This window comes from Pteropus vampyrus, unplaced genomic scaffold (assembly GCF_000151845.1).
Source record: "Pteropus vampyrus isolate Shadow unplaced genomic scaffold, Pvam_2.0 Scaffold65, whole genome shotgun sequence".
NCBI classification, from domain to species: Eukaryota; Metazoa; Chordata; class Mammalia; order Chiroptera; family Pteropodidae; genus Pteropus; species Pteropus vampyrus.
This window is the reverse complement of record NW_011888846.1, coordinates 2511338-2523357: the sequence shown is the minus strand read 5'-3', so window position 1 is coordinate 2523357 and position 12020 is coordinate 2511338. Positions and strand designations below refer to the sequence as shown.

The following is a 12020-nucleotide window of genomic DNA, read 5'->3' as shown; positions in this document are numbered from 1 at the left end:
AAATTTACAGACTTTTATATTCTTTTTGATCATCTTTGTTTTGTTTTTCCACATGTTATTTTGTCATAAGAAAAATATGTTATTAAAAAGAAAAAAAAATCAGTTTTTCCTTTGTAAAATGAGGAGGATTAGTGTTTCTTCATTTTTCACCTGCAAGAGGCACAGTCAGGCTTGGTCATTAGTATCCTACCCTCACCAATTGCTGTGCTTCGTTTCACAAAGCAAATGGTTTACAACAATTTAAAGCCTGTTTTGCATGATAGGAATAATCTTTTTACCACATTCTGTTCATTTATTTTTACCTCTTGAGAGGAAGTTTAGATGAGGAATGAAAACGTGAATGAGTGAAACGAATCAGTTCTATTTTCTGGTTAATGAAGCCTCAGATGCTCTGTCCAGCCCAGCTCATCAGAATTCTCTGCATTAATGTTTAGTCTTAGATCACAGCTAACAATGGTGTTACTTTGCTTCCCATTAATGGGTCATTGCCTGCAAGAGCATTTGGTCAAGGAACAGGAATCTGGCATTTTTAGGGTCTCTAGTCTTAATTCCATCTAGGACCCCCTCCTACCCTACTTACTCCCTTACACATTAGAAAATTTTATTGTAACATTCAGCATGAGATTTAAAGTAGGTAAACCTGGAATTATAAAGGTCTACTCTTAAATGAATTCAAAATCGGGGCTGGGTCTTAATTGCTACCTGACTTTTAATTTACACCCAAACAGTCGATGGTTTTTACATCAATAAAGGCTTTACTTGGTATTGCATATAAGAAAAGAAGCTTTTTTATTTCACTTGATGACTTGGTTCCGCTATCATTCATAAGTGTCTGGACAAGCAACCAGATGGGTTAAACACGTACCGTCAGAAGGAGCAATTCACTGAGTTCATTAATAAAATTCAACTTAGAGTAGCTGTTTTATACCTATTTTTTCCCATGGGTTTGGAAGAAGTTTTTAGCATGGCAAGTCAAATTCCATATTGCCTACCTTTTAGTCAAATGAGATACCTGGCAGATACTTAAACAGCTGAAAGAGTCACTTCTGCATGTGTGCCTGCCAGTTTGTGATCTTTATCAGAAATGTATTTATGTTTTACCATAATGCCAAAAGGTCTGTGGTATATTTCTCTAAGATGTAACTTCTGTTTCTTTCTGCTTTTAGCCTCACGTATCTTCTTTCCAAAATGCTTACAACTCGTTTCTAAATATCACCTAGGTGTGTCTATGTTTTTAAAAACTTGTTCTTATTATAAAGTAATATAGATTGATTGTAGAAGATTTGAAATAAAGAAAAGGACAGAAGAAAATAAAAATCACCCATACTTTTGTCACCCCTAAAATTTGACTTTTTTTTTTTTTTTTATAAAAAGTAGAATACTTCTGGTCCAGGTTTGTGACCTGCTTCTTTTTAGCTATAATTTTGTATTGTGAACATCCCACATTGTTAAATATTGTAATGTAACATAATTTTTAATGGCAGGATGTATGCGCTAGAATTTATTTTACTTCTAACTTAGGTTAGGCATTTAGGCCGTTTCTAGTTTTTGCTATTAAAAATAACCTTATGATGACAATCTTGCTCAAATTTGTGCATGTCTCCATTATCTACAGGATAAATTTCTCGAGATGCCATCACTGCATCGAAAGGAATGTACACTTTTGTGGCTTTTCATACCGTAGTTAAGTTGTCCTCCTCGATAGTGGTTTCAGTTAGCACTCACATAAGATGTGTGTGAATGTGCTGCTTTCCTCGTACCTTTGCCAGTACTCAGAATAAATGGACCCCTCTTTCGAAAACCCTCCCCTGGCCGCTGCCTCCTTACTGATCCCCAAGTCTAAGCTGGATCTCCCATGGCCTCCCTAACACCTTCTGGCATATTATCCTTTCATGACTCTCTGTGGGGTTTTTCATAATATTTATCATAATTGTCGTTACATATTTATATGATTGTTTCATGTCTGTCTCCCCACGCTAGACTGCAAGTTCCCTGAGGGCAGTGACCATATCTAGTTTATTTACCCCTGTGTATCCAGCTCTTTGTACAGTGTGAAGTACATAGGATGTGTTCAGTACATAATTGTTGAATGAATAAGTGGGCATTATGGTAAAAAATAATTTTCTAATTCGATAGGCAAATAACTGTATCTGACTATTACTGTCTAGTTATTAGAGGTTAAACTTTGTTTTTATTGGCTGTTTAGTGTTAACTTTTATCAATTGCCTATTCGTGTTTTTGCCCATGTTTCTGAGGTGTATCTCTCTTTGACTCACATCTCTTCTCTGGCACTAAATACTCTTATCTGAATATGGCTTTTGGTGGGGGAGGGGCACTTTCCATCTTTCTAATATAATCTTTTCACTTGATTTATTGTCCATTTTTTTTTGTTTGATACATGGGCATCTGAGACTACAGCATTGTTGAAATCAAGGACCCTTTAGATTACCTTCCTCGTGTCAATCATTGATCACGTCCTACTCTTTCCCCCACATTATAATTTCTACCCTCTAATTGTAGCTGTCCCCAAGATTACCTGGACTTTAAGAAATCTCCCTCACTTCATTCCGTTTAAAGTCAGCTTAATTTAGTCAGTTACTTTGAGGCAAAAACAAACAAACAAACAAAAAAATCCTTTTTTTTTTTTCTTGTTTTCTTGAGAAGCATTTTCTTCCTAGCTAAGAGCCCGTCATTTTGACATCTTAAGCTCAGACGTGGCAAATATGTTCTCTAAAAGGTCACACAGTACATAGTTGAGGCTCTGAGGGGCAAAGGGTCTCTTGTAATGACCCAGCTCTGCCCTCATAGTGCTAAAGCAACCGTGGACGATATGTAAATGAGTTGAGTGTGGCTGAGCGCGCTGAGTGTGGCTATGTTCCAATAAGATTTTGTCGATAGATACTGAAATTTGAATTTCATATAATTTTCAGGTGTCACAAAATATCATTCCTTTCCCCCACCCCCAACCATTTAAAAATGTCAAAAGCAGTCTCAGCTCATGGGCTGTAGAGCGAGAGATGGTGGGCCAGATTTGACCCGTGGGCCATCGTTTGCCAACCTTGTTACAAGCCATATTTGTAAGAGACAAATCACATTTGTATTCACCGTACTGTCATTTACCTCCCAGTTTCCCAGGGTCCTTTAGCTTTCTACTACAGCTCGAGGTCTTCAAGGCTGTTTCCTTGGTCTCTCATTCATTTCTATAGAATCAGTAATTCCTTCTCCATCATGTTCTTTCCTAACTTTTGTAGACTCCACCTTGTTTTATCCCCTCTTTCTATTCTTACCCTAGTTAAAACTCTTGCCCAGAGAGTTGCAGTGGTCCCCTGACTGGTTGTCCATCCCTCTACTCTAGTTTTTTGCCCGATTAAAATTGCGATAACGTCTCTCCCTTGCTAAAAATCTCTAGTATCAGTATTCGTTTACGTAACCAAGAAAAACTCCTTAGTTTGGTGTTTACGGTCACATTCTGTAATACGACTTTCTTCTACCTTTTTCAGTTTTCTCTTCCACTACTTCCCTAATGCCGTCAGGCCAACCGTCCATTTTTTCGTTGTTCATGAAATTCCTTCTCCCTTCATTGCCCTCCCCGCCACCTCCCTCTGCAATATTCTCCCGTCCTTCAAGGCCCTTCTAAAAGGAAGCTTCCCGTGTATTTATAACTTAACTGTGATGTACCTTTCTGCACTTTTGTGCCTCTTCAGTGGTGCTTTGAGTCAGTCTAAGGTCATAGCTGTTTGCGCATTTATCTCGTTTCCCTACTCAGTTGGGAGGAATGACTCTGCCGAAAGTGACCTTTTTTTTTTTTTGTCCCCTGAAACACCTAGCACAGTGATGATAATTTATTAAATTGTTATACTGAATCTTTAAATGGTGGGAGCCTGTTGGGATGTGAAAAAATCAGTTATCTTCAGATTCTCTTATTCACTGGAGAGCTTTAGGGAATCATCTCATGGCAGATAGAGAATAAATATAATGAACATAAGGCGGAAGCCTTTTGTGAAAATTAGTGATATAATCATGGGGAAAAAATCCGCCCCCCGCCCCCCGATCCCATTTTCTTGTCCACCTTTTGAGATGATTGAGATTATCTTAATTTTTCAGATGAAGAAACAGACCTAAAAGGTCATAGCTTTTAAGTAATGACAGGCCAAGTAACAATAAGAAGAAAGATTACAAAAGAAAAACGTTTAGAAGGAAAAAATATTGATAGTGATTGTGTCTTTGTGATAGGACTTTAGGTAATTTCTGTTTTTCTTGATATCTCTGTGTCTTTTCTAATATAGATATATATTTTGTATTTACTTAAACATCTTTAAACAGAGCTCCATGATCTTTCATTCCACGTTCGGTCTCCACCGCCGTGACTGTTCACTGGACCTTGCCTGTTTGAATATGCTCCATGCTACTCTCTGATCATAAATAACCGCCTGTGCTTCTGGCTCATTCTTCCAGTTATTCCCGTGCATCATCTTTTTATCTTATTGGGGCCTCCCTATGCCATCGACTTCTCTCTACTGAACTCCTCAGATCCCTGCTTTCTTAACCGAGGCCTCTTTCCGCTTTCTCAACGGAGCTCCCTCCCTCCACTTTCCTCTGTGAGGAGTGGGCCTTGCTGCTGAACTCAGAGAATCCTGAAGCCATCAGATGACTCTCCACCTTCTGACCCCCGCTTCAAAGAGCCTTTCTGTACCGCTCTACTGGTTCCTTCCCCCTTCATTTCTTACAACAGGAGAGCTTCTCCTTCCTGCCCTTGAGGGCCGACAGTCATTACACCAGCACCGTGGCTCACCCTGTTCCCAGCGAGCAACCTTCCACTATCCCATCTCCTCCCTGCATTAGGCATCACTAAGCATGTATTTAGTAAACATCGAATACTTTTAAAAACAGAAGAACATTAGTAACAAAAATCCTTTCTGGGTAAGAGTATGGGATTGAGTAATTGAAGACTCTAGAATCTGATTGTTACAGAGAATATTAATTATCCTGGAAAATTTCAGAGTGTTTAGTTTTATAAAGACTCCATCTACTCTAAATGTATGTTGCGTGATAAGAAATGTTACAGTGCTTCTTAACAATATTTTATCCATTTGATCGAAATACATTTCCTTTGATAGATGTTTACATACTGTTCAGATTTATCTTTGACTGTTTTGTTTGGACTGTAACTTGAACTTTTTTTCTTTTTTCATAGTTGGAGAATACCTTCAAATCAGTTATTGCGCAAATTGGACCTGGAGGGACTATCAATCCAGAACTAAAACATAAGATAAAATTTGTAAGTTCCGTTCGGGGGAAATGGATAAGAATAATTGATTATACATTTAGATATCATTTGTAGTTAAGTTTAATTTGCCTACAGGTATTTATTAGTTTTATATTTATTCCCGATCTGTTCAAATATACTGCAAATGACGTGACTGTTCTTTTAAGATCAGAAAAAAAATTACCAACTACTAAATATTTTTAATGTTTTTAAAATCGTTTAGAAAATTTAAGTTGCTTCATAAATGCTCTTCCCTTTTCCCTTCCTCCACCCCCAAATTATTAATAAATAGCTCAAGATCTTTCCAATATAGTCATACATATGTATGTCAAATATTCTAAATAGTACATGGTATCCCATTGTGTTGATGTACAATATTTCACTTATGAGATTCATTATTGATTAACATTTAGGTTACTTCTAGTCTTGACTGTTAACAAATGCTGCAGTTAATGTTCTTGAACATTTATCTAGAAGTGGAATTGCCAAAGGTATTGAATATTTTAAGTTTACTAAATTGCCTTCTAAAAGATTTGAACAAATTTACATTTCCACCAACAGTGAAATGTTACTATCCAATCATGTTTTAATTTATACTTCTTGATTTTTACATTGAGCATCTTTTCATATGCTTAGTAGCCATTTATATTTTATGAATTTCCTATTCGTGTCCTTGACCTAATTTATTGTTTTTCCTTATTAATTTGTAAAGCTCTTTGGCTGTTATGTATTGGGCCAAAGGGTATGTACACTTAAATTTTTGTCGGGAGCTGTTAATTGTGATTTGCATGATCAGAGTGACATTATGACTCTTACTGCCTTATATTATTCCACTTCAGCTGTTGTGGTTTTACTGGCAGAAATGCAAAAACCTTGATGCATTCAGACCCCTATCTTCCTGTTTCAACATTTGTTCAATATGATTTTTTTATGGTACCAAAATATTAGAGAAAATTAAAACATTCATTGATAAAAGATTGTTTAAATTACCCACCCAAATTAAGGAATATCATGTGATTCATGAGAAAGTTTATGTATGCCTTAACCTCAATTAATTTACATGGAAGTATCTTTTTGACATATTGTTGGACTTTAGAAACAAATTTTATAGAATAGCATATTTAGTATTGTCTTTTCACGTAGAATCATGAATAATGTAAATAAGCGTGTGCATAAATTGGTTTCTGAAAGGATTTTCCAAAATGTAGCAACAACTCTCTCTGGGTCACAGAATTTTGTATAATTTTTACTTTATACTTTTCTGAAGCTTAAATTAGGATTTTTAGTAAAATTCATAATATCTGCAAAAATCTAGGAAAACCCAAAGCTTTTTATACTTTATTGGGATAGAGTAAGTCTACTTCTAGGAATTTATTCTAAAAATAATTGGACAAGTATGCAAGATGCAACTATGGGGATAATTGTAAAATTTGTGAATGAAAAATAGAGGATTGAATAAATAAATTTAGGTATATTGAATATTTTGAAAACTCTAGCCAGTAAACATATTGCTCCATGTATAGATGTGGAAAGATTTGGTATGTTATTTAAAAACTGGTTATAGAAACTATTTTTATGTTAAATAAAAGTGTTTTTATATGCATATGGACAACAATGGCTACTGTCTGTAGATATTTTCTCTTAATCATATTTCTCAAAGTTTTATATAATATCCATTATATTTCTTTTCTGCCATTAAAAATGTTTGAAATTGTGCTGTAGAATTTTTTTTTTAATGTGAGTTAAAGCTAAATATGGTAGAGCTAAAGAACTGTAGGAATTTCTGGAGAGTTTTGACATTGTAGCAACTCTGGAAATGTTAGAAGTCACTGCTATTTTTGTTTTTATAACCCTTTTTAAAACTGGAGATTGAATTAAAATATCGTGACTTTAATTCATTCACTTAATAATGTCATTTTTTGCCTTTGTTACTATTTCAGTTTATATTGTCTTATTTTGATTTGTTGGCACCCATCATTCTATTAGCGTCTATTTATATTGTATTTCATTTTCTAATTGTTAGGTCGTGTCCAAGTTTCCAGAGGGTTTGCTTATTTCTAAACTGCTTAGGGAGTTTGAGGTGAGTGTTTTCTTTTTCACCAACCATGATTTTTTTATAGCTTATATTTTTTGTGCTAGAAATTTTGTTGCTACTCCTTGGATCCTCCAAGTCTGTGCTCTAGAATGTAAACATCTTGTTTTGCATTTTGGTGTTTTTTTTACTAAAAGAGTAAAGAATATGCTCCCTAATAAACATTTCATTATGCAGGAAGGATATTTTTACCACTTATTGTTATAATATTATTAGAATAAAAGTTAATTTACTTTTAATGTCTAATAATACCAAGTGTCCGTTGGGGACGTGGCGAAACACAGTACCTCATTCAGTGCTTGTGGGACAAAACCCCTTTGGAGAGTGTTTTGACAGTGCGGGTAGTGTTGAGGCGATTCACCCCCAGGGTTCCAGCAGCTCCGCTTCCACATATGTACTTCAGAGACACTCTGACACGTGCACAGTGCCGCATAGCAGAAATCTGGAAACACATGGCCATTAATAGGAGAACAGGTAAATAAATTGAGATTGACATTTATACAATGGAATAATATGTAGTAGATTAAAAATATGAACTAGATTTGTTCTGAAACATGGATCGTTTTTGGAACTATCATGTTTAGTGAAAAAAAAAAATCAAGTTACAGAATGTTAATTCAGATATGGCCATCTATCTAATTTTAAAAAATGGTAAGACCTATATGTGTGTTAGCTGTGTGCCAGACTCTATTCTGAATGCCTTTTATATAGTAATTCGTTTACTTTTCACAACGAACTGAGGCACAGAGAGGTAACTTGCCTAAGGGTCAGGTAGCTAGGAGTGGGTGGAGCCGGGGTGAACCCCAGGCGACTGGCTTCAGAATCCTAATTCTTAACTACCATGCCATCAAAACTCATATTTGCAGATATAAACATGGACACTTTGAGATACTATAGCACAATGGATAAGATATATCACCTCTGTGCTATTTTATAGGTGATGTTTAAATTTAGGACAATAGTACCTAATTTCATAGTTTTATGAAATTTAAATGATTTAAAAGTAAAGTATTTAGAACAGTGCCTTTCACATAGTAATTGTTCAATGTACGTTAACTCATAGTAGAAGAAAAAGAAAACTTAGGAAAGATACACGTCATCTGTCAGATAGTGATGGAGAAAATTTAAAATCACATTGTTTTAAAGAAATGAATCATTTAGAGCCACAACATTTTTTGTTTTTGTTTTTTCAAATAGGCCTATGGGAGAAAGCTAAAACAAAGGCTATTAATGTTTTTTAGATTAACAAGTAAAGTCACTTATTTAATAATGATATTACAGAATAAAGTCTGCAATAGAATATGATTTAATTATCACAGAATTTATGGATAAAATCAACCTCCTATGCCAGATTCACAACTCAAACTGAGCAATTTTCTGCTACAAACATTTTAGCAAATGTAGCCTTCTGTAATAAAAATTCAGGGTGTTAAGGTTACCAGTCAACAATCTTGGATAAATTAAAACAAACCTTTTCATTTTATAGGGAGGCTCTTTGCCTTTCTTGGTAAACAGTCTTAGGCAGAAATGCAGCTTTACGATTAGCAATATATAATAAGTATAGATTTAATTTAACTTTTATTCTAACTTGTAGAAACATCTGCCACCTCTTTATCCAACATGATATACAAGCCACCTGTATGATTTGTCCCCTCGAAATACCTGGTCAACCATCTGCCATTCTTTCAAGGTCTCTTACCGCTGATCGAAGGAGAAAGTGCAGCAGCACTTTGGGGATCTTTCTGGAGCTCCACACAAAGGCAGACAGAGAAACCAGATAGCAAAACCGAAAATCCACACACAGTATTTATAATAAAATTGGGTAATATATCTTCCATGAACAGTCGCACCAGAAACTGGCGATAATGGTTTCTTCCAGGGAGGTGACCTCCTGGGTGACTGCGGCATAGGAGTGGAGACTTAGTTTTCGCTGTATAACTTTTTGAGACTTTTGAGTATCACTTATTAAAAAATTGATGATTTACGTGAAAAAATCTTTTCCAAACTAGCCTTTTGTTCAACTGAATTGCATATTCATAGTAGTAGGCACTTATAGAGAATGTAGAGAAACCATTAAAGACACTCATGAAAATGATCAGAAACCATCATGTTTAGTATCTATCCTTTATATATTCTCTTCTATATGTATTTGGTATGATTTTTCTTCTTTTCTAAGGCAAGAAAATCAAACAGTGGAATGTACGAAGAAGTAGAGATACTAAGTCTAGTTCACCACCACCCTTCCCCTGATCTCTGCCAATTGTTTTTCTCGGGTATTCATGATTAGCTATGGATGGGATGTTATTGACCCTTTTAAACCAAGACCAGCCTGACAGTAGGCCCGCAGTTTTAAAAGTGTCCTGGGGGAAGTCCTAAAGAGTCGAGCTGGGTCTCGGCATCACATGAGCGAAAAGGTATGCACTGTAGCGGTCCCACCCTCTGTCGGAGATCAGTTCTTTCAGGGTGTTGGCCTTTTGTGTTCCTGTCGATATTCTGCAAGGTGATTAAGTCAGAGCAAGGACTTCTTACTACACCTGGTCTCGGGAAGCGAGCAAAAATTGGGATTCGCTCAACTGCTTTACCTTGATTAGGGAGACGAGTTTTGTTAAGAATCTAACCATTTCGATGAGAGGGCTTATTAACAAGGACAGATTTACTAAATGACTGTGCAGTTTAAACCAAACATGTTTAGTATCTATCCTTTATATATTCTCTTCTGTATGTATTTGTTATAATTTTTCTTCTTTTCTAAGGCAAGAAAATCAAACAGTATACTGTAGGAAATGCACTGATACCTGCTTATTTATCCTATCTTCAAGGATGAAATAATAAAATTTTGAGGAAATATTTTAAAAATACCTTATTGCATGTTGAACCTGATAGTGAATACTCTTTCTCTGAAAATGGGGAACTATCAACAGCTTTATTATGATTTTTTGTATTTTGTGCATTCCCCTCTTTTTAAAAAAGACTTTTGCTTTACATTCAGACATTGTTAAAAATGAGAGGTACAGCGGTCTCCTAATTTTCCCTTCAGTTTACCATGTGCTCTGAAGGGGACTTGAAGTGGCCTAGATGTTTTACTGTGAGGGATTATGGGTCCCTTGGTTTGCATTGCTCTTGTATAGAAGCAGGCCTTTCTTGGAATACCCACGTTCACCGATCCTTACAAACTTAGCTTGGCTGAGTCCATGTTAAAACATTGTCCAAGGGAATCTGTAGATGTCATATTCCTGTTATCTAACATTGTTGTTTCATGTTATTTCTGATATTTTTTGTGACAGGCAATTTTTAAAGAGCAACTTTCACCGAAAAAGTTAGGCTTCTTAAATGTGACAGAACTCGTTGGAGCTCTTAGTGACATTCTCCATGTTGAGTTCAGAGAAGGAGAGCAAGACTTACTGGTATTTGATGCTGACACGAAGCCTCTACCACTTGGTGAGTTGAATTACAGTTTGATGCAGACCTGATTTTTAGTTTTCCCTGTAAGGACAAGGGAAAAGATGGCATTGGTTGTGGAAGATTCTTTATTATAGTCACATCAACTGAAAGTGTTTTGTGTATAATGACTTTCTTTCTGTTGATATTTTTTGTAATGAGGTTAAATTGCATTAATAAAGACCATCTGAATTTTTAAAATTTACTTTATTGTCCAGGTTTTTGGATGATTCTAGCCAAATTAATTTTCTGAAATGGTGAGCTGATGGGGAAGCACTAGGTTGCTCAGTGGTCTAAACTCTGGCCATATATCAGAAGCTGTTTAGAAATACATGGAGATTCAGAATAAATGGGTGTGCATTGGGACCCAGCACTTGTATTTTTTTTTTTAAATAAACTTTTTATTTTGGGATAATTTTAGGTTTATAGAAAAGTTGCAAAGATAGTTCAGAGTTTTCATATGCCCTTCATCCAGTTTCTCCTAATAATATCTTTCATTACTATGACATTTTTATCAAAACTAAAAAATTAACATTGATACATGACTTAACTCCAGATTTTATTCCAATTTTACCAGTTTTCACAAAATTGTTCTTTTCCTGCCTTTGGATCTGTTTACTCCAGGATATCACATTGCATTTAGGGCACTTGATTTTCGTTTGTTTTGTATTTTTTCTGGCTTAGTTTTTTTTTTTTTTCTTTTGAAATTTTTATTGAGATTATTGCTGATTCACATGCAGTTATTAAGAACTAATACAGGGAGATCCCAGGTACTTTTTCCGCAGTTCCCTCAATGGTAACGTCTTATTAACCAATAGTAACAATATTGTACTTGTATTTTTATAAGTTTCTGTAAGTGGTTATGATGGACAGCTATTTTTTCCAAAGCGTAAATGTATCTTTGTTGATTTTTCTGATTAAAATGACTCATGTTCACTGTAAAAAATTCAGACAGTACAGCTGAATAGAATGTTGAAATTGAACATTTTCCATCATTTTACCTCCAAAAATCGGTGTTAGAATTTTTATATAGCCTTCCAGACTTTTTTCAATGTATACGTAAGCATAGCTAGATTTTTTAAAAATTGCAGAAGTAGTATTTTCTTATTTAAAAAGTTCCAACAATGTAGACGTGGTAACTGGTGGTAATTTTAGTGGGTTTATTTCAGGACCTCTTCCGTATAATATAGTTATATATCATATGTAAAATTTTCTTACACAAAA

The 12020-nt window shown here is 35.2% G+C and overlaps 1 protein-coding gene across 1 annotated transcript in view; it reads left to right on the top strand.

The window, feature by feature from the left end:
- The window catches only part of TDRD5 (tudor domain containing 5), a 46066-nt gene that overhangs the window by 6506 nt on the left and 27540 nt on the right, over window positions 1-12020 (top strand). The window contains exons 4-6 of the mRNA XM_011361276.1: window positions 5195-5278; window positions 7290-7346; window positions 10643-10796. Coding sequence (XP_011359578.1) covers window positions 5195-5278; window positions 7290-7346; window positions 10643-10796 — 295 coding nt within the window. The remainder of the gene's footprint in view (window positions 1-5194; window positions 5279-7289; window positions 7347-10642; window positions 10797-12020) is intronic.